The sequence below is a fragment of the Artibeus jamaicensis genome, unplaced genomic scaffold (genome assembly GCF_021234435.1).
Source record: "Artibeus jamaicensis isolate MK-2021 breed Jamaican fruit bat unplaced genomic scaffold, CSHL_Jam_final contig_354, whole genome shotgun sequence".
Lineage (NCBI taxonomy): Eukaryota > Metazoa > Chordata > Mammalia > Chiroptera > Phyllostomidae > Artibeus > Artibeus jamaicensis.
Window position 1 is genome coordinate 32,557,842 of NW_026521803.1, and position 22,375 is coordinate 32,580,216.

General features: G+C 38.5%; 1 protein-coding gene across 1 annotated transcript in view; it reads left to right on the forward strand.

The window, feature by feature from the left end:
* DCC (DCC netrin 1 receptor) overlaps positions 1–22,375 on the forward strand; it is a 687,608-nt gene that overhangs the window by 621,003 nt on the left and 44,230 nt on the right. Inside the window, exons 29-31 of the mRNA XM_053664328.1 lie at positions 6,650–6,812; positions 14,096–14,322; positions 17,726–17,842. Coding sequence (XP_053520303.1) covers positions 6,650–6,812; positions 14,096–14,322; positions 17,726–17,842 — 507 coding nt within the window. The remainder of the gene's footprint in view (positions 1–6,649; positions 6,813–14,095; positions 14,323–17,725; positions 17,843–22,375) is intronic.

A 22,375-nucleotide genomic window follows, 5' to 3' on the forward strand; every position in this document is an offset into this window, starting at 1 on the left:
CCATGTCGTAATGACCAAAAATGTCTCTAGACATTGTCATATTTTCCCGTGGAGAGGGGCAAAATCTTCCCGGTTGAAAACCACTGATCTAAATTACCATTCCCCAAAAGACATTTGGGGGTACAGGGGTCCCATGAGAAACTCCTAGAAGGAAGACAAACGGTGCTTCATTAACTAAGCGTTGGGAAACTTGTTTGGCCACTCGCTTCCCTTGGGTGCAGTTCTGCCCTTCTATCTCAACAACAGATCTTAGTCTTGAGAGGGCTTCTGTACTCACTCTACACTCTTGATTCTGGTGATCCCGTCCTCTCCCAGGGCTTCCAGTTCCACCTATGTTGCCAAATTCTAGCTGTCTCTTTATAACATATCATAAGATCTCAACCCTGTTCAAGACTGTGCGTTGGTTCTGCCCTCACTGAACCTGCTTTTTCACCCGCTTTCTCGCCTCAGACTTAAGGACTATTAAGTCTGAGGCTGACTCTTCCTCTCTTTCTGCCCCCTATGCAATCCACTTTCCTCATTTACTTTCAACCTGTATTGCATAACGGTCCACTCTGCCTGATTGCAGTCACCACCGTCTCAGTTCAATCTGTCATCATCTCTCACCCGGGGAACTTCAATATTCTCTGTGCTGGTCTCTCTGCTTCCACCACCAAACCCTCACCATGCAGGGGGATGAGATGTCTCCTTAATATAAACCAAGTCTGTCACTTTTTTGCTGGAAACCTTTAAATCTCAATGCTTCTACTTAAGGTAATTAAATGTGTCCTACAGAGCTCTGTCAGAAATGGGTCCTGTTTCTCTTTCTGCCCTCATTTCGTGTCGTTTCCCTTTTGTTCACCATGTTCCAGACACATGGCTGCTCTCACTTCCCTTATAGAGGAATAGGAACTAGCTCCTAGCAATCCCCTATGTTCAGCCTAAGTGTTACTTCTATAGTGAGGCCTTTCGACCTCCCTCCTCCATCAATGGTCATTCTGTCCTCCTTTCTATGTGAACTTCACTTTTGTTTGAAACACTAATTACAGTTGTAATTTTATGATTGTTTGCTTCTTGATTTGTTCACTATACGTTTTTTCCAGTAAAATTCTAAGCTCCATGGGGTCACAAATCATGCCTCTGGTTTTTTGGGGGGAACGTGGTGAGGGGTGCAGTAGCATGGCAGGCTGAGATCACAATATTCTAATTTGAAAATTAGTTCTCAGACTACATATATATACAAAAAGACAGTGACATTCATATTATTGTGAAACAATGAAGTTGGACCTGTAAATACTTAATGGTTCCACAACCTGGCTGTTGTTCCCTCTCCACCCTTCCAGAAAAATAACTCAGAAATGGAGCTTTCATAACCCCTTTTTAACAGCTCCACATTGATCCCAGGAGGAAGTACTCTGACTTTCTATTCATGTCACAATGACCAGACCAAATACATGTTCTAGGAATGAAAAAGTTAATCATTTAATGTATAATATATATTTTTTCTTCTCTGGTCCAACTAATTAGGCAGACCTGCATCTTCATTAAAACTGTGTATGCTTTTTATCTCACGTAGTTTCTTTTCACCTGCTTAAATCCTTTTCTGCCCTCCCAGGATTTATTGAGATATAATTGACATATAGCATCATGTAAGTTTAAGGTGTACAATGTGTTGATTTGATATGCTTATATATTGCAGAACGATGAACACTATAGCTTAGCTAACACCTCCATCACATCATATAATTATCATTTGTTTTCTGTAGGAAGACTATTTAAGTACTTTAGCAACTCTTAAGTATATTATAATACAGTTTTATTTAACTATAATCGCCATGCTATACATCGTATCTCCAGAATGTATTCATCTTATAACTGGAAGTTTGTACTTTTTAACTAGCATCTCCACATTGCCCCCAACCCTCGGCCCCTGGTAAATATCATTCCAGTGTCTGTTTCACTGAGTTCAGCTTTTGAAGTTCCTACATATGAGTGGTTCCTACAGCGTGTGTCTTGCTCTGACTTACTTCACTTAGCACAGCACCCACTAAGGTCCGCCCATGTTTGGGTCACAACATTGTATCCACAGCAGCTAATGGATCTTCAATCCATATTTATTGGAATAATTGGATATGTTCTCTGACATCCCAACTGAACCTATGTTGGCCATGCACAGTTCAGATAAGCATGTTCAAAATTCTGAGATTTCAGGAAAGAAATATGTTTTCTAACATAATTGATCGGGGAACATTTTTCTCCATAATGCTGATTAATATTTCATTTTAGAAATTATTGGGATAGATTATCTGTGAGATGAATGACTATCTGGCATCTTATGTCAGGTAGAAATGCTTTGAAATAGTCAGTGCCATATGAATTTCAGTTCAAATTCAGAGATCTGTAAAATTTTTAAGATGTATATTGAGCTCAAAGTGTTCTAATAACAAAACTATTATCAGTGAAGACTGCAATCATAGAAGAGTTCAGTCCTGAACTAGAAACTCATTGGACCTGTTTGTCTCCTCAGAGCTGGACTGGTCAACTGATTGTTGACATTGTTCACCTGTCAGTTGACATTGTGTAGTTATTAGGGCCCAGACACTGTGGCAGTGGGACCAGATCCTCAACAACAGGCACCAGGACTCCTGGATTCAATACTTGGCTTTTTCTATAAGAGAATTAAGTGTTCAGAGTACTGGTCTACTAATGAGCTTCCAGCAGAGTGTTTGAGGGAAAATATGATAAATATAAAGTATTCTTAAAAGCTTACCAAGTATTATTAAAATGAAAGACATTTCACTAAACCAATTTTTATAATCATTACCAAAACTTTAGACCCGTGAGATTATAAAATACATTTTGCTTTTATTAAATTTAATAGAAAAAAGTGTGAAAACTTTTATGATGATCAAACATCACAAAAGTAAAAAATGGATGGAATGCTTATGTGATTTAAAAAAGAAGTGGTTTCTTTCTCACTGTTATCAGTGAAACAGCTAGATCTTGGCTACTCAGACACTGGATACTCACACTTGTCTGCTAACACCAGAAACAGATGTGTTGGTATACTATATTTCTCTTTAATTCAGAAAGAATAAAATAATTCGGCCACATTGTGATGTCCACTGAATGCCCACTCTGTGCAGGGCATGAGTTCAGTGTGTTGTATCCATTAGCTCATGAAATAATCACAGTATCCAGGAGGATATTAGCAAGTCTTTGAATCACACCGTGCACCTTCCCCTCTGAAGTCGGTCAATGTCATCTTGCCCCTTCTGGAGTCAGCCTGTCTCCCGGAACTCTTAATTGTACTAATGTAGATTTTTGAGCTCTAAAATGCTGCCTAATTTGGAACAACCTGTTGATATTTTTAAATGTATGGTTGATCATCATTACACAGAGGTTCTATATACGTGAATTCACCTACTTGCTAGAATGCACGTTTAACTCCCCAAATCAATATTTGCAGTGTACTTATGGTCCTTTGTGAACAGGTTCAAAGATATGAGAACCCCAATGCTCATAAACACAGTTGGGAGGGAACACGGGGACACTGCCTTGTTTCAGCTCTCACTCTGTAAACAAGTGTCCTTTCTGTGCTATGTGTACTTAGTGCCAATTTTTTCATTTTTGTACTTTTTGGTTGGTGGTTTCAGTGTATAAAAGTAACCACTAAACATGAGGCTGAATGCTGTTTAGTGCCATTAGCACTCAAAACTCTGTGATGTGCCTTTCAGAGAAAATGTATGTATCAATTCAGCTCCACTTAGGCATAAGTTATAGTGTTGTTGGCTATGAGTTCAATTAAATAGATCAACATTGTTTTTAAATAAGGTGTCTTTAAACAGAAACACACATAAAACAAGGTCATATATTGATTATGATAAAAATTTTGTTACAAGGCTCACAGGAACCTAACTCTGTATTTCCTCTAGAAAATATTAAAAAATATAGAGTATTTTCCAACTTGGTGTTTGTGGCAACTTCATAAAATACAACTCCTTCAAATAATGAGGATCAGCTACATGAGATACTATTGAACTTGACTATCTTAACTGATTGATGACTGATAATCTGATTATTCATCTTTTGAACTGAGATTAGGAAATTAATGAAAGACCTTGAATGCCAACTTTTAAACTGATGGCAACTTCTACAAGAAAGTCATAAAGAAATGAAATGAAAAATATATAGTGGAAGTTCTCCTGAACCCTAACTTCCCTAGGAAAATGATCTCAGTATTATCTCCCTAATGCTCAGCAGTCACTATTATTTACTTGGAACATGATGTCTTCCTCAGTGAAAAGAAAGAAGAGGAGAAATTTGAAAAATTCTGGGTTACAAGGTTTTTAAAAAGTTCATAAGGTTTACTGTTGTGTACTACTCAAACTAGGTTTATTAGAAATGGTGAGCTCTTTATATTGGTCATGCTAATAAAAATCCATAAAATCCCCAACTGTCTCCATTATAAGCTTCCGTATAAAATATTAATTTATTCTAATCATTAGTCTATTAAGCACAGAAAGGGCATATTGAGATACTATTGTAAAATGGCTTTTTAAATTCTAGGTAAATCTATGATACAGAAAGTTCTGACCTCTCATCACTTGTCCTATTTCTTTGTAGTAAATGTAAATGCATTTCAAGGAAATATTTTTTTAAAGATTTTATTTATTTATCTTTAGCAAGGAAAAGGAGAGAGGGAGAGAAATATCAATGTATGGTTGCCTCTCCTGAGTCCCTGCTGGGAACTGGTCTGCAACCCAGGCATGTGCCCCTACTGGGAATCAAACCCCGATCCTTTGGTTTGCAGGCCCATGCTCAATCCACTGAGCTACACCAGCTGGGGCTCAAGTAAATCTTATTTCTTTAATTTATTATCAGAATTTTTCAACAGGTATGGCTATTGAAAACTTTTGATGAGTTCTTCTCCCTGAGATTCAATTTATATCAGAAGCATGTATTATTTTTTCCAATAATAGTGAGTCAGCTATAATTTATTTAAGTATAAGTGACCATCTTTTCAAAAAAAGCCATGGTTTTTAAGTAACATTGAAGGATAGTGCTTTGATTTTGAAGTAAGTTTTGGGATGATATATTCATTTCTGAGAAGTTCATTTATCTTTTATATTAAGGCTTATTTCAAAAAATTTTATATTTTGGAAGTCCATGACAGAAGTATCCCAAATAGTATGGGATGTTATTCATTTAGGTGACATTTTATTTATTTCAATAGTATAACAATATTATAAGCATTTACTCTTTCTCAGGCACTGAGATGGTTCCTTTGTATACATTGCCTTTAATTCTGACAGAAACTGTATAATTATTAATATCATTTTCATTGCATAGAAAAGAAAACCACTGGGTTGCAAAGGGCCTAAACATTTTTCTCAAGGGGTATAGAAGGTTAATATAAGTTGTTAAAGAAATACATTCAAACTTAGGTCTATAAAAATGTCCAAACACATTGCTTTATGCAGATTTCTAAATTAATTTATAACTGTAAGTATAAGCTAATATCATTTTTAATTTATAGCTTGAAATAACAAACATGACACAGAGCAGAATATATCTAACCAATTGATCACAGAAAATAATATAAAAGATCATTAGCCATTCTTATTTACATAAACACATTATCGAGACTGTTCTATTAGTCTGGAATTTTTTGCTTAAATATTGTCTACCACGAAGAACTGTTCCAACATAGGAACATTTATATCAGGATTTTATGACATAATTTCAAACTCATTGGCTGCTTTTAAGTGGGATTCATGTTCTCTCACCGGGTTGAAAATTAAATGTGCTTTATAGATAGCGTCTTAAAGGTGATAGAGGTAAATCGTGAATGGTTGGTGCCAAACTGTTTGTCTTTCATACCATCAAATCCATAGTATTTTCTCATAAAACACAGCCCCCTCGGGTCCCTGTCACACTGAATTCTCAGAGGACAAAGCAGCCTTCTTCCTCCCCTTCCCACTTTCTAGCCAATACAACAGCTTAATGCTTTTTAAAAATCCAAATATAATCCATACGATATACATTTACTCTTTTAAAATGCACAGTTTGGTGGTTTCCACTGTATTCACAGGTCGTTCCAGCAACACCACCATCTAATTCCAGAACATTTCCATCGCCCCAAAAGCAAACCCTGCACCCATTAGCAGTCCTTCCCCATTCAGTTCCCCTGCAACCCACTGGCCAACCCTAATCTGCCTTCTGTCTCTATAGTTTGGCCTACTCTAGACATTTCATACGGGTGGGATTATCCAATATGCGGCCTTTTGTGTCTGGCTTCTATCAGTTAGCATAACATTTTCAAGGTATATGCATACATCTTTACTTCATTCCATTTTTATGGCTGGATTCCATTGTGTGGATGGGCCACACTGTTTATCCACTCATCAGTTGGTGGACATTGGGTTTCCACTGTTGGCTATTCTAAATAGCGTCACTATGAAAGCTAGCAGATAAGATTTTGCATGGGCAGAGGTTTCATTTATATTGGATAGATCTTTTAGACCCTTCCTCTCATTCTTCATGGCTTTGTTCTCAGTTTCAGTAATACTCAAAAAACAGGAACCCTTCACATACTTAACAGAGCTCAGTAAACACTGGGCTGTGGTATCTCCTTAAGCCTGATCTCCGTTTGCCTGTCTTTCCCCAGAGCCACCCATTGGCCAGATGCACCCCCCGCATGGCAGTGTCACTCCGCAGAAGAACAGCAGCGTGCTCGTGATTATCGTGGTCACCGTGGGCATCCTCACGGTGCTGGTGGTGGTGGCTGTGGCTGTGATTTGCACCCGGCGCTCCTCAGCCCAGCAGAGAAAGTAAGTACCAGCTGTTTCCCAAAAGGAGAGAAGTCTCCACTTGATCCCCTCTTTTCGATTCTACTTTTGAAGTCTCTCTCCCTTGCTATTTCATAATTCCTCATATGTGCCCTACCTCCTGACCTGGCCGAAACCCTGCCTTTCGTCAGTCCAGGCCTATTAACATACAGGAGTGAGGGCCAGACTTGCAGGCTTAATTGTAGCATCCTGGAGATCCATTCTGCGTTCCCGTTTAATTTTACTTCTTGAGGCCTGATTCTTCCTTTCAAGTGACAGCAGGTGTCCCTTAAGTAACACTTAGGGAACAGACTTCACTGTGTCTCTACTTACAGCCCTCTCTGCAATTCTGTATAAAAGCTGGGAGATGAGTGCTCCTCTAAGTGTTTATCACTTTTGGCAAGGAGACATGAAGGTGTTTAATCAACACCTGTTGCATGAATGACTACATATAGAAAACCAAACATAATGTTCTCACAATGCATTAGTTCAGAGGCAATAGTTAAGGAGGAAGAGCGGTCCAGGAATTTGGAGTTCCTACAGCTGATTCTCAGAAAATTTTAGTAACTGAGGGGTTTGGAAGTACTTTTATATTATGCAGCTCTAGGTTCTAGTACAAGCAGAGCATGGAACATCAAAGTACACAGTTTAGAGTGGAAAGTTGGCTTTAATTCAGCTTATCCTTTTTCATCAGTACCCCATAACCAGTGTATTAACCTCATGTCAGCCAGGTTTGGGAATCAGCAATAGCCTCCTGGCTGTCCTCTGCCTCCTTGCCAACCTAGCGCTTTTCAAACCCATCCTGGTGCATCTCTTCCAGCCGGACTGACTCACCGCCTCAGCCATTGCAGGCTCTTCCCTCGTTGTTGTTGTTTTTCTGACTTAGCATTTTTTTTCCTATCGTGGATCAAATGTCTAAACTCTCAAATGAAGTCTACTCTGCTTTAACTACTATACATCACTTGCACTGGTTTTCAAAAAAGTTTTAAGAAAGATTCTCTAGTAAACAATTTTGCCTCTTCCCTTGTACCTCAGACTTTCTCTTTCTTTTTTTAAAAAGCCTATGACTATATTTGTTAGTGTATCGTGAATCGTCCAGCATCATTCCAGCACCTGAAGTGAGGTGCTTAGATGCAGGATACAGGAGTGTGTACATATGGAAGAAAGTTACCTGAGGAGGGGGCATAGATGCAGCCTTCATATTTAATTTATATAAATATGCAGGGGACATTTCCTATCCAGCTGCATTCATGTGCTTGGACTATCTTGAAGCTGATGATGGCTGGTATGCTGGCCCATTATGCTCAAGCAGGAAACCAGAAAATTGGGCTTAACGAGGCCCATCTCAGATGTAAGCATTCTGGGAATTGATAGCCACCCACAGAGCTCCCAGAGTGTTGGACACTCAGTAAGGCTCTGGGGGAGAAAGGTAATTGAATAGATAATAAAATAATCTTGTGGGCCAGCATTCCCAAGAAAGGGGTGGCGCAAACATAGAATAGTGGGACTTGGAGGCAACGGGTCTCTGAAGCAGAGCTGAGAAAAAGTCACAAAAATGGAAGTGGGGAGGACAAAAACCAAACTTGGCATATTCCATGACAGTCTCGAAAACACTGACAAATTCACTAAATTAAATCCAAGCAGCTAAACCATCTGAAACAGGGTAATTTTTTTTTCATTTTTATCATTGCAAGAATACTTGAGGGTTGTATCGACCTCATGAACTGGACATAGTTTGTTCTACAGAGAAAATGCCCAGTCTTCTCCATGTGTGAAAGTGGGATTTGTTGCAAATTGTCTTAAATGCCACACAAGGCATTTTTGGTTAGAACTTAAAGATTTTATTTAGAAAGAGTAGACGCTGAGCCCAGGGTATGACTTGTTTTTAAAATTAAGGAATGAAGAAAAGAACAAATCATTCCATCAGTAAATGAAAAGTCTAAGGAAGGAAACCGAGAGTTCCTGTACCAGGTGCCTCTCCTTCCTCCCAAAGTCACTCCATGTTTACTTGGCATATTTTCATGATGTTTCTTTAGCAACAGACCCACTGGCGTTCATCTTTATCTCTTCGTATATGTTAACAGAAAAAGGAAAGGAAAAGGAAAAGTTTCTCTTTCTAGGCATTTCTGAGTTTTATGTTAGGTTTTTTTTTAAATTTCATTGAGGACTCCTCCCCTGATACCACCACCACTGAGCCTTTTAGAGCAAATTAAGTAACGCAGATGAAAGTGAAATCAATTCCAATTTGAAACTGAAATAATGTCCCTTAGAGGGCTCTTAGACAAATGGGAGTTTAATGTAATTAATAAGGTGAAGTAGGAAACCCATTCATGGACTTCTTCAATATCTCTGTCTGAAAGTGCAAGAGAATGTAAATTTTCTTTGTGTTTTATTGGGGGACTTGAATTGAATTCCAATGGATTTGAAACCTATGTGTGTGTACTATCAGTAACACCTCGTTCAGTTTAGTCTTTGCATTTTATTCTATAATTAATCATATTCACAACGTTTATCATATATACCTCATATATAATAACAAGGTAGGTTATTAAATTGAGTCATGTTCTAATTGGTAAGATTTTAGTTTTTATGATATAAAATAACTAACAGAAGTTAGAACCCAAGATCTAGTTCTGATTCTACCACTTCCTTAAATAAATTAATGAAATTAAACCTAAGGGAAGACCTAATTCCTGTTAGTTTCCTCAAAAAAAAAAATAGGACTACATACTTTTTTATCATTCCCTCACTCTTATAAATGCTGAAATTCCCCATGAAATACTACTGAATTATAGAAACACATAGCAGCATTTAGCTTCAAGCTAATATGAAATAAAAATAATTTTGCATTTCTCTTCATTATTAATTTAAATTTTTATACCACTTTGAAGAGATACCTCTTATACATTTTGACTTAATGAGATCAGAAAATATCATAATATAGAGAAAGGGTTTTAGGAAAGCTTAAATTGATGAAGGTGTTCTGTGTTTTTAGTAAAGTAATAACATTTTCCTGGCCAAAATATAGAACATGTATATAATGTATCCATAGATACTAAAGACAACATATTTGACATTGATAATATCCTGGAAATCTAAGGTACATGGATATCACATTTCTAAAGCAGTAACCTCTGTAGACGATCAACAACTTGTCTGAATACATTAAATTTAAAGATGTACCATATTGTTCAGACTATAAGATACACTTTCCCCACCCTCCCCAAATTTGGGAGGAAGATGGGGGTGTGTCTTACAGTCTGAATGTAGCTTTACATTTACATTGGTGAAATATTGTTATTTATGTTATTAAATATTTTACCACATTTTTTGCTTCAAAAATTTTTTCCTATTTTCGTTCCCTAAAACCTAGGTGCATATTATGGTCCAAAAAATATGGATAAATAAAATCCAAGATATACTTAATAGAATCACCAGTTGACTAAGCCTCCTATTGGATTTGACAGGCATACAGCAAGTTTTAAATGTTAGCCATTCAGATCTTGACTAAAATAATTATTTTCATTACTGAGGATCAAATGTCTAAACTCTTAAATGAAATCTACTCTACTTTAACTATCATAAATTACTTGTGCTGATTTTCAAAGTTTTAACATTTTAATCATTTTTCAATACCCACAAGTTATAGGCAAAGCAAGGAGGAGGTGAGCCAATAAAGAATCGAAGAATAACCTGGCAAAAAATACTTTAAGTCAATAATGAAAAGTGTATCATCTGTATCATACCAAGTCCTTACAGATCTGATTGAAGTTAACTCTTGAGCTATAAATTTTTCTGCATTTTCCCAAGGACTTATCCGGACTGGTATTAAAAAATGTTTCTACAGGGGCAAAGCCTCCTGTGATCTGGTCCTTTCCAATTTTTCAGCTTTACTACCTATCATGTCCCAGCACAGGCTCCTTACTCCATAAAAGCAGAAATTGCCAAGAGTCTTTCATTCATTTAGTAAGCTCCCAGTGTCTAACCTATCTTTGCATTTCTAGTACTTAGCAGAATTCATGACACTTAGTCAATAGTTCATAAACAGTCACTGAATGGACAAATGAATAAATGTTTTTAAAATGCTGGATGTTACTGGAGGAGTGAAAGAAACATAATTTGCTCCAGTATCACGGCAGGAAAGCCATCCACACACTGGGAGCATCTGGCTGGCTCAGTGGACAGACAGTGATAAAGGCAAGGCAAGAGGTACAGGGAGACATGATGGAAGCAACTTAGGACCACAGTGACCTAATGTGTTGAGGAAGCCTTCTTGCAGGAGAGAGAAAAGAATCAGTAGTTTGTAAGTAAATAAGACTGTGGAGGCACTCTGGGTACAAGAAGTAACATTAAATAATCAAATGGATGGATTATAGATTGATAAATAGAACAAAACACAAAACACCAGTCTATGATGATGCTGTGAAAAGCTTTGCCACAGTACGAGAAATAGTGGAGAGCCTTAGAAGACACCTCACTTTGTCTTTATTTGAAAAGACATGCGATAGGAAGAAAGGCCCCCATTCTACAACTATTTTTGAAAGTCGAAAGATTACTGGTACCTGTTACAGAAGGTGTGGGGGGCGGGAAGGATACGTGTGCTATGTCTACATCAAATAGAAAAACTGGCTTTAAAATAAAAACAAATCAACAACACTGAATAATTCTCTGACTGTGCTTCTAACACTTTAGGTGCATCAGGCTCCCCTCCAGGTTGCTGGGTCTCACCTCTCCCTGGTTTCTGATTCATAAGGTCTGAAGTGGGGCCTGAGGATGTGCATTTCTAACAAGTTCCCAGGTGATCCTTCCTGCTGGAACCCCTGCACTAGGTTCATCTGTGCACAAATGTTGAAGATTCCAGTGGTGAGACAGAAGAACTGGGGGCCAGTGGGCAGCAGTCAAGGAACAGGCAGATGGACAGGAGGCCAGGGCGACAGCTGTTCCTGCAGATTGGAAGACAAATGTCAGAGCACATAGGTGGGAGCAAACATCAGCTTCGTTACAGATCTGCTGGACTACTGTCAGAAGGAGAGGGAGGCCTCTCCAAGGCCAAAGATTTCTCTCTTGATAAAATACAATGTAGAAAACAAAGGTAGTTAAATGGTCTTTCACAGAGTATATACAAAAAAAAAGAAATAAAAGTCTATTTACAGATTTTCAGATTCTTGACTGACAGTAGCCTAGGTGCATGAGTAGCTTTTTGGAGGGGAACTGATCTGATTAAAATCCAAATGTATTTTATCAGGAATGATCATTTCTTCCCATATGAACATTATAAGTTCAAAAGGATTCTGCCTCAATCAGGTTTGTAACTTTTAAAAATATATATAAAATTCATCTGGGGATGCTTGGTCCTGAGGTCGGGGCACTGGTACATGGAGGAATGGATAAGGCATGCACATAAGCAATGAGAAACAAGAAGTTATCCCGGCTTCTAGTTTCAAACATTATTTGATAGATTTACTTACCACAAGCTATTTCCATATTGAGTTACTGTGAACAAGTCTTTCTGGTTCTGGATATGGGAACTGGGGCTCCTCCATATGCCATTGTATAAGCCCTGGATTTGAAGTTATTTAGCATTTTGACTTGTTAGAAAAAAAGGTAACGGTGATTTCTTCAAGTTTGAGGAGGACAGTGAATTTGAGTTGACATGGTTAGATTACATAAGGAGCCATGTGTGAGTTGCAGACTAGTTTCCTGTGGGCAGGTGGAATGGTAAGGAAATCAATTCAGGGAATGGACGGTTAGCAGAGAGTTGCTATCTCAGGGGTTATTATCTAGGGGTTATTCTGTAGGCCATTGCCTAATGTCAGTATGAGGTTGCTGCCCGGAAATCAGCCAAACTCTGGTCTTTTGGCAGGAAGCATCGGAGCAGAAAACAGTGCATTCTTTTTCTCATAAACTACTAACTAGATATTAAGTCTGGGGTTCTTCGTGTTTTATTCTCATCAGCATGCTTCAAGAAAAATAAAGAAAAGAATATGGGGAAAATTTAACACATCACACCAGTGAACATTTACTAATTGCTGAATATGTACCAAGCATCCTACTCAGTAGCTGGGAAAACAAGGCCACCCTCAGTGGCCTTGCACAGGTTACAAAGAGTTTTCACTGAGCCATTTAGCAGCAATAAAAACAGTTCTTCTTGCAGACCCCTGCAAGCAAGGAAAGTGAGAAGGAGGTTCTTCTCTGGGCTCCTGTCAAGTTTTAACTCTCCGAAGTTTGCCTTATAAAGAAACATTATTCATTTAAAAGAAGTTGAAGCCATAAGTGGAGATTTTAAAAATATAGAAAGGTATAGAACAGAGATGGCAAACTTTTTCTTGAAAAGGCCAAATAGAAAATATTTTAGGCTTTGTGGGCCATGTGATCTTTGTTACAACTATTCAACACTCCAGTGCAATGATGAATAACCTGGGCAGGGTTTCAATAAAACTTTATTTACAAAAACAGACAGCGGCAGTGGGCGGGTCTGGCCTTCAGGCCATGTTACTGACTCCTGCACAGAGAACCAGTAGCAGCAGGAGCATCATGCTACTTCACTTAGCATGCAAGGAACAACTGAATCTCACTAGGCCTATGAAGAGGTGAGCACTGAAAAAAATAAATTATGATTGCAAAATTCTTACCGAGTAAAATAAGAGACATTTGAAGCATGCTTCAAAATTGCGTTCTTCTCTTTTCAAAAGGATGAGTCTTACTGTGTTTGAATCCAGACCCTTAGTGACTCCAAGGGAGAAGTGTTGCCTTGTCCTAAGAATGTCCTCCTGTGGTCTTTTGTCTTCTGAGAGCAAGCATCCCAATTACACATTAAATTATACAGCTGTGGTAGATACTTCCCCCTAAGCTCCTATCTTGGCTGTTGGCACAGCTTCTGGCCTTTTTATTTCTATTTGCCCTTTGAAAGCATTTCCTTCATTTATCTCCGAAGCAGATGTTACAGTCAGGTACCTTATGCCTAGTTCCAAAGATTGGCATATGGCTCCATCCAACCCATTGTCAGCTCGTGCTTGAATTCGCAGCAGGGATGCTACAGGCAGGTGCTCCCTGGCAGGCCGCCCAGGCCCTGGGGACTCACCACCACGTCTCCTATAATACGGTGAGGCTCCTGAGAAAAGAGGAAAGGCAGCCAAGAGGAGACTGCCAATTCCTGGATTTCACAGGTTTCCTCATGAGACTGCTTTTGTTTCCTTTGCCTGCTTCTAACTTGAATTGACAGAGAGAAGACAAGAGGGGCCATTGAAAAGAAGCACTCACTTTTCCCTTCTAATTCTGTTCCGTAGGAAGCGGGCCACCCACAGTGCTGGCAAAAGGAAGGGCAGCCAGAAGGACCTGCGGCCCCCTGATCTTTGGATCCATCATGAGGAAATGGAGATGAAAAACATTGAGAAGCCATCAGGCACCGATCCTGCGGGAAGGGACTCCCCCATCCAAAGTTGCCAAGAGCTCACGCCAGTCAGTCACAGCCAGTCAGAAACCCAGCTGGGGAGCAAGAGCACCTCCCACTCAGGTATCTTTCATCTCTGCACCAGGAAAAACATTTTGTTTCATTCGGGACCCCACTAGCGTGTTCCCCACTCCCTCGTTTGTGAGGTATCCATCCCACTAATTTGCAGTTATTTTCCAGTAGTTGAGATAGTCTGATATAAAGTTGGTTGATTCTCCTGGTTGACTTTCTATCCCATCATTCTGTTGCCTGTCTTTTATAATTGCAGTTCCTCTTCAGACTTTTAAGAGGTAGAAGGTGGTACCATACCACCAGGAAATATTAAAATACAAAGCATCGATAAATTGATTCCTTTTTGTTAAGTCTTAAAACATTTGTCAAGGCAATAAAAGTTGAAGCCATTGTACAGTTTTTAGTTCCCTATGTCTATGGATAATTGAAAGTTTATTTTAAATTTGCTGTCAGTTTCTTGCCTTAAAAAAACACATCAGAGACACTTGAATTAGGAAAATATTGACTATTCTGTTACTTTGCTTTGATTACTGTGGAGATCAAATCTCACTGTCATGCAATCACACTTAAATGGTCACCAGCCTAGTTTGATGGAGTCTATTTGAAGGCTTTGCAGGTATACAAAGTGACCTAAAGAAAAAAAATCGACTGCTTAATAAAATGGTACAGAACAATCCATGTTCAAGAATAACTAAGAAACCTAGAAAGTGGTGGTAAGATATTTTGCCTTTTGTGGGTCCTCATATTTTTGACATGCTTATGGGAAGTTGAATAATTAACCAAGTACTCTCATCAAAAAACCTTGGGACTTCCAGCCAAAATGGAGGCATAGGTAGACACACTGTGCCTCCTCACACAAGCAAAATTAAGGACAACAAAGATTTAGGAACAAAAAAGCACCCAGAACTGAGAGAAAATTAAACTGTACAGAAGTCTGACAACTATTCATCCAGACCAGTAAGAGGGGCAGAGTCAGTGGCCAGCGGAAAGGGGTTGTGGCAGGAAAAAGTGGTGGTTGGCGGACCCTGGGCATGGGGTGGCAACCAGCAGACCCAATGAGGCACGCAAGGTGGCTGGCTGACAGCAATCACATATTCACATGCAGATAAATCAGGTGAAAACGGACAGCAAGACAGACTTCGCAATCCAGGGCCCCAGCACCGGAAATAAAGCCTAAAACCACTGATTGAAAATACTTGTGGGGGTCGAGGTGCCAGGAGAGACTCTCAGCCTCACAGGAGAGGTTGTTGGAGAGACCCACAGGGTCCTAGAACACACACAAGCCCACCCACACAGGAACCAGCACCAGAGGGGCCCAATTTGCTTCTGAGGAGCGGCAAAGGGGACTGAAATCCAAGAGAGAGCGGAACAAGCGCCATTGTTCCCTCTTGGACCCCGCCCCCACATACAGCAACCCAGCAACTGGTTTGCCCCGCCATGGTGAGCACCTAAGGCTCTGCCCCTCTATGTAATAGGTGCACCAGACCCAAAAAAAAAAAAACAAAAAAAAAAACAGGCTCAAATGGAAGAACAGATCAAAGCCCCAGAGCCAATACATCTCAGTGACCAAGAGATAGCCAACCTATCAGATGCACAGTTCAAAACATTGGTGATCAGGATGCTCACAGAACTGGTTGATTTAGGTCACAAATTAGATGAAAAAATGAAGGCTACACTAAGTGAAATGAAGGAAAATGCATAGGGAACCAATAGTGATGGGAAGAAAACTGGGACTCAAATTAATGGAGTGGACCAGAAGGAAGAAAGAAACAACCAAATTGAAAAGAATGAAGAAACAACAATTCAAAAAAATGAGGAGAGGCTTACAAACCTCCAGGACATCTTTAAACATTCCAACATCCAAATTATAGGGGTACCAGAAGGTGAAAAGGAAAAGCAACAAGTGGAAAACTTATTTGAACAAATAATAAAGGAAAACTTCCCCAACCTGGCAAAGAAAATAGACTTCCAGGAAGTCCAGGAAGCTCAGAGTCCCAAAGACAGTGGACCCAAGGAGGAACACACCAAGGCACATCATAATTACACTACCCAAGATTTAAGTGAAGGAGAGAATTCTAGAAGCAGCAAGAGACCGGGGGACTGTCACCTACAAAGGAATTTCCATCAGACTGTCATCTGATTTCTCAAAAAAAAAAAAAAAAAAACCTTACAGGCAAGAAGGGGCAAGAAAAAAGTAATTTCAGTCATAAAAGGCAGGGACCTACATCCAAGATTGCTCTATCCAGCAAAGTTTTCATTTAGAATGGAAGGGCATATAAAGTGCTTCTCAGATAATATCAAGTTCAAGGAGTTCATCATAACCAAGCCCTTATTATATGAAATGTTAAAAAGACGTATCTAGCCAGTTGTATAAATGGGCTTCTTTTTGGAGAATAAATGAATACTTGAGTGTGTCTTCATGAATCTTAATACTTTACGGGTATTCGTTCTTATCTATTTTTTTACTAGACATCTGGAGGGGAGAGTACCTCTGCCTCCCTCTGAGGGAATGAAATTGTCTCCCTCAGAAGGTTTTGCCAGTGATTTCTGGGACTCCTCTGTCTTGATTTTTCCCTTTATCCTTCATGTTCTCAAATGACAGTGAGGGCCAGCCAGACTAGATTGGACATCTCTCAATACATGCTGGGAGAAGTTTAACTACAAACGATAGCTGCTTTCTTTAGAATGAGAGGATAGTTGTACCTATTTTCCTCTATTGTGAGGACCTACTTGCCAGTTCCATAATAAGAGGGAAAGTATTACTCAAAATCCTTCTAGTTATACTTCATATTACATTCATTGTTCTCTGTGCTATCCTGGCTGAAAGAGCAAAATTTATGCCAATAAATCCTTTACTTTTCAGTGCTGCACACTATTCAGAACTTCAGTTTTGTATCTCTCAACATATATTTTTATTAACTTTTCAGATCTGTATATTTCTTGCTTATTAATTTAAGTGTCTGTTTAGTATGATGCTTTATGAAATCATAATAAATTTATAGATAGTAAGTTTTATTGTCTTTGGACCTTAAGTACTAGTTGTGTAAGTTGTGGTAAATTCGAACAATTGAATGTTATGGAGCTATTGAAAATTATATTACTGACATTTACTAGCAGTGAAAGATTTCATGTTATTTTCTTTTTTAAAAAACAGTATATATGGTATAATGCCACCTTTGAAAAATACATTAATATATGCCTTCTCACTTTCATGTAGACATGCATATGCAAAAATTATGTATAATGAAGTGTAAGTAATGTTATTTTCTGGGTAATGAGGTTAAGGTAAATTTTATTAGTGATGGTACCTTGTTTTGGTAATAAGAAATTAGATGGCATTATTTCATACATTAATGAAATAAAAAAGGCATTAGAGTGTCTGGCTAGAAATGATGTAAAATGTTGAATCATTGGTGAAAGTGTCTGTCTCTCATGAGTATTGTTTTTCTTTTAGGTCAAGACACTGAAGAAGCAGGAAGCTCCATGTCCACCCTGGAGAGGTCCCTGGCTGCTCGCCGAGCCACCCGGGCAAAGCTCATGATCCCTATGGAGGCACAGTCCACCAATCCTGGTGAGTCAAGATGGGTGGTGCCCCCACGAAGAAATGAAGTGCTTTCTGTTTGTGTCTTTTCTATATAAATTATCAAAAAATAATTAAAGTGTTACCTGAGCTTTTCTGGGCAAATAAACATAATGAAGAATGACCTAAAACCATATTATTTATAGGAAGAGGTCTGAATTTTCACTCTGTTGTATTTGTTATATACAATAAAATATCTGGCAAACAGCCATCTACCTATTTAAAAAATAGTAACATATGAGTTGACATAAAAAGAGCTGAAATTTCTGTCAATATTATTGACCTTATTCTAATAATCGCCTTCATAGCTTTTTTTTTACTTTGTAATGCTTCCAATTTTTAGACTTAAATAATCCGAGCAACTCTGAGCCTCTGAGCAACTACTGAAATATACTCCCACACTCACTACCTACCCACTTCTTGTCAAAGTTTTCTGTGGTACTCCTGCATTCACTGAAGATATTAGTATCTGGGGATCACTTCCCTTCCAATTACCTCTATGATCAATCTTGGTAATTACAATACCCACACAGACAATCCATCTAATGCCCTAGGCTGTTAGTTCCCTTATGTTACCTGAAATGATATTGGCTCCTTCCCACTGTAATTCATCAATTCCATGTCACACACTAAACCAGTAATCGCACCCCCTATAAAATGTCAGTTTCTATCATGCCTTTTTCTAGCATCTTATTGCTTTCCTGCTCACTTATTTGATTGCCCCCTTGCCAACTATTCTTCAATCCCACTATTATCTCCAATCCATTAACTCTGCCACCTTCCCAGTGTTCCTCATGGCCTCATGTTATCATTTTTATCCAAACTCAGCTTTCAATCCATGAACATCTATTCCATTTAGTCCCTTGCAAATACCCCCATCTCCCTTGGTCTTCCTTTCCCATCATATCACCTAAAAAAAAAAAAAAAAAAACCTGGTTAAATGAGTTTCTCTACCAATGCTTACCATACCCTAATAGGTGACACTGGAGAAAAACACAACCTACTTACTGAGTATTTATGCCACAAATCCAAGGTAAGCTGTCATCTATTTGGAAATACCACTGCATTGCTGTAGTCATTCATTGTCTCACTTTATAAGATGAATGTCTTATATATTTTCTTATTTTCCAGACTCCCAATAACTCTGTCCTTTCCTCACGCTCAGCTAATAATCTTGGGTTTTTTGTCACCAAGGAAAAGGAACAATCAGAAATAGGATTCTTATCTTTCCTTCAAATCTACTCAATCTGTTTGTACTTCTATCTACAGCCCACTTTTGTCTCTTAAAGATATCCTTTTTTACTCACTTAAATACTCTACTGCCCTTTTCTGATTTATCAGTTTTCCCTCCAACTGATAACGCCAAAAAGCACACAAATATTCTCCCACAATTCCTATTTTTTATAGTGCCCTCATTAGATACTACGTCCTCTTCTAACCAAAGCTCCAATCCTCTCCTTTCTTGAAAAACTCTTTTAAAGTTGTCTTTACTTAGTTTTTCTTCTTTCAGTCTTCTTTGTTAGTTTTAATGCCATTTTACCAATCTCTTTCCCCTGAAAGCATGGTTGCCAAGGTTATCAATAATCTCCACATTGTCAAATCAGATGGTCAATTCTCAGATGCTCAGCAAAATTTGACATAGCTTCTCACTTTTTTTCCCCTGAAATACTTTTTTCACTTGGTTTGTGGTATACTAAATGCTCCTGGTTTTCTTTCCATCCAGCTGGCTGTTCCTTCCCAGTATCATTTACTTGCTCCTTCCCTTCTTCCAAACTCTAAGAATCTGAGAGTGCACCAGGGCTCAGTCTTCAAACTTCTCTCTTCTATCTACACTGGTCTCTTTGATGATTGTCTAGTACCAATGGCCTTAATGTCACATAAATGTTTACGAATCCCAAATTTTATCCCCAGCTTAATCTCTTCCCAGAATTCACATCAACTTCCATATCAAGAGCTGACTCAACTTCTCCAAATGGCTTCTAATAAGCAAACCATCTATGTTCAAAATGGAAATCTCATTCTTCCAAAATTCCTCTCCCCAACTTCAAATTTCTATTTTCCCTATTCAATACATAGCACCACTATTGATTTATTTACTCTCGTTACAAACTTTAGTTTCATGCTTCTTCATCCTAATTTTCTCACACTCTGAATTCAATCTTTCACAACGTTCTATAGTTCTTGTCTTCAGAACCTGTCCCAAGTCTGACCACTCCTTCCCATCTTCACTGCTCTGCCCATGAATATCCAAGACACACCATCTCTTATAGATAATAGACTGAATCTAAAGTGTGTACCTATTTTCTTTCCTTTAGCTCTTGACCCTACAGTAAGTTGTCTCTGCATCAGCTTTTCAATATACAAATATTGAGAGATAGTCCTGTTACTCCTCTCGACTTCCATCACATGTAGAAGGAAATCCAATGATTTTACTTTGTCTTGCAAGGCACCATGTGACCCAACTCTGACCTTATCCTTCACTTCACCTCCCACTACTCCTCTCTGTAATCCATTTCAGCCACATAGTCCTCCTCTCTGTTTCTAGATAATCTGTACATTCAAACTCAGGGACTTTTCACTTGCTCTTCTCTTTGCTTAGGATCTCTTTTCATAGACAGTCACATAGCTATTTCTTCCTACCTTTCAGGTCTGTGTTCAACTGCCACTACCACAAAATAGGACTTCTCTGACAATTGCCTGACGTAGCATCTTTGGTCATTCTCTATCTCCTTGATTCCACCTCACATGATCCTCTATCGCACATGACCATCCTACTTGCATTTTTGTGTTTATTTATTTATTATGTGTTTCCCATATTTTAACGCAATCTATATGAGTACAGAGATTTTACATGTTTTAATCACTGTATCCTCAATATCCAGAACAGAGCTTGGCACGTGGTAGGCATGCAATTGATACAACTTGGTCAAATGAATAAAATAACAATGGTTTATTTCTACTTACTATACATCATATCTCCTCCATACTTGGACATATATCTCAATCTTTTCTATAAGTGCAAAAACCTATATGGAATTTCTAATGAATGCCAGCTGTTCAACTCAGGGATAGGTAGTATTATTATTCCTGTTTTACCGATAAGTAAACAGGGACTTGGAGCATTGAATAATGTAGTTTTTATTCACGCAGTGATTTGGCGGCACAGCCAGAATTTGGATGCAGAAGGTCTGGCTTCAGAGCGCTGTACTCTAATCATTATGCTTCCAGGTATAATACTCTATGAAGCCATTTTTCCTTTTTTTTTTTTCATTTATTTTACTACAGAAAGACTACATAAGCTGCATCTATTTTTTCCTGCAGTCCACTTTCCTCTTGTCACTAAGTTCTATCTGTACCAATCTGTTGTGGCTTTCTTTTGACAAAACTTTGTGCTTCAGAATCTTTGTGCACCTTTTTGCCTCATAGCCTTCTTTATCCAGTTAGTTTCCATATCCCATTGATTTTCCATCACAGTATCTTTTGACTCCCTGATACCTTTCCATTACCAAGAGTCATATTTTTATTCTATTCATTATGACCTAACACTTGAACTGTCAAAACAGCTTCATAGTTTTCCTGCCTCTAGTGTCTTCTAGACTATTTTGCATCCTGCTTGCCAGATTTCTTCCTAAAACAACTTGAACATGACACCCCATTCCATAAACTTCCCCAGTGGCTCCCCATTGTCTACTAAGAGAAACAAGTACAAACTCCTCAGCATATTAGATTCGAGTCTACATTTCTAGACTCCTGTTGCTATGCCCTTCTATGTATACCCTAGATTCTTATTAAGCTGGACCTATTGCCAATCCACTAGTATATATATTGCCTTTTATTTGTTTCTTTTTCTAAACACTCCTTTTGGGATGACTTGGTGGCTATCTCTACCTAACAAAGTCCTGGGCATCTTTCAAAGACCAGAGCAAATATAATGCCAGATCTCATAAATTCTCTTTGCTGATTACTCCATCCAGAAATGATAGCTTCCTTTCCTCCTGTTTGACTAGCATTTTTATACCACTTTTGTAGCATTAATCACACAAGTGCTACCTCATACTCAGGTGTTCAAGTTCAAATCTTCCCTCATCTAACAGGTTGTGAAGTACATGATAAGGAGCAAATTATCTAATCCATCTTTGTATTCACAGGCTGCGTAGGGCTCAAGACCCAGCACAACTGGTGTGTTTGCTGTCTCCACATGACTGAATAAAATCACAACCCTGCCAAGATACAGATCTATGGTTCTTATCAGCATAGTTATCTAAGGCCTTATCAATTACTTCAGTTGCAAAAAGCCCATTTTACTTACCAGAAAACTTAAGAATTTGCTTTAAAATCCACTTTGATTGTATGTCAAAGTCATTTCCTTTTCTTGGATAGAGCTGTTCCAACACAGAGCTTGGAGATAACAAAGGTTATGTAACATATATATGTATTCTATTGACACTTCATTTCTTATTGAAATTGGATGTAAGTATAACATTCATATACTTCAGAGGGCATAATTTCCTAAAATTGTAACTT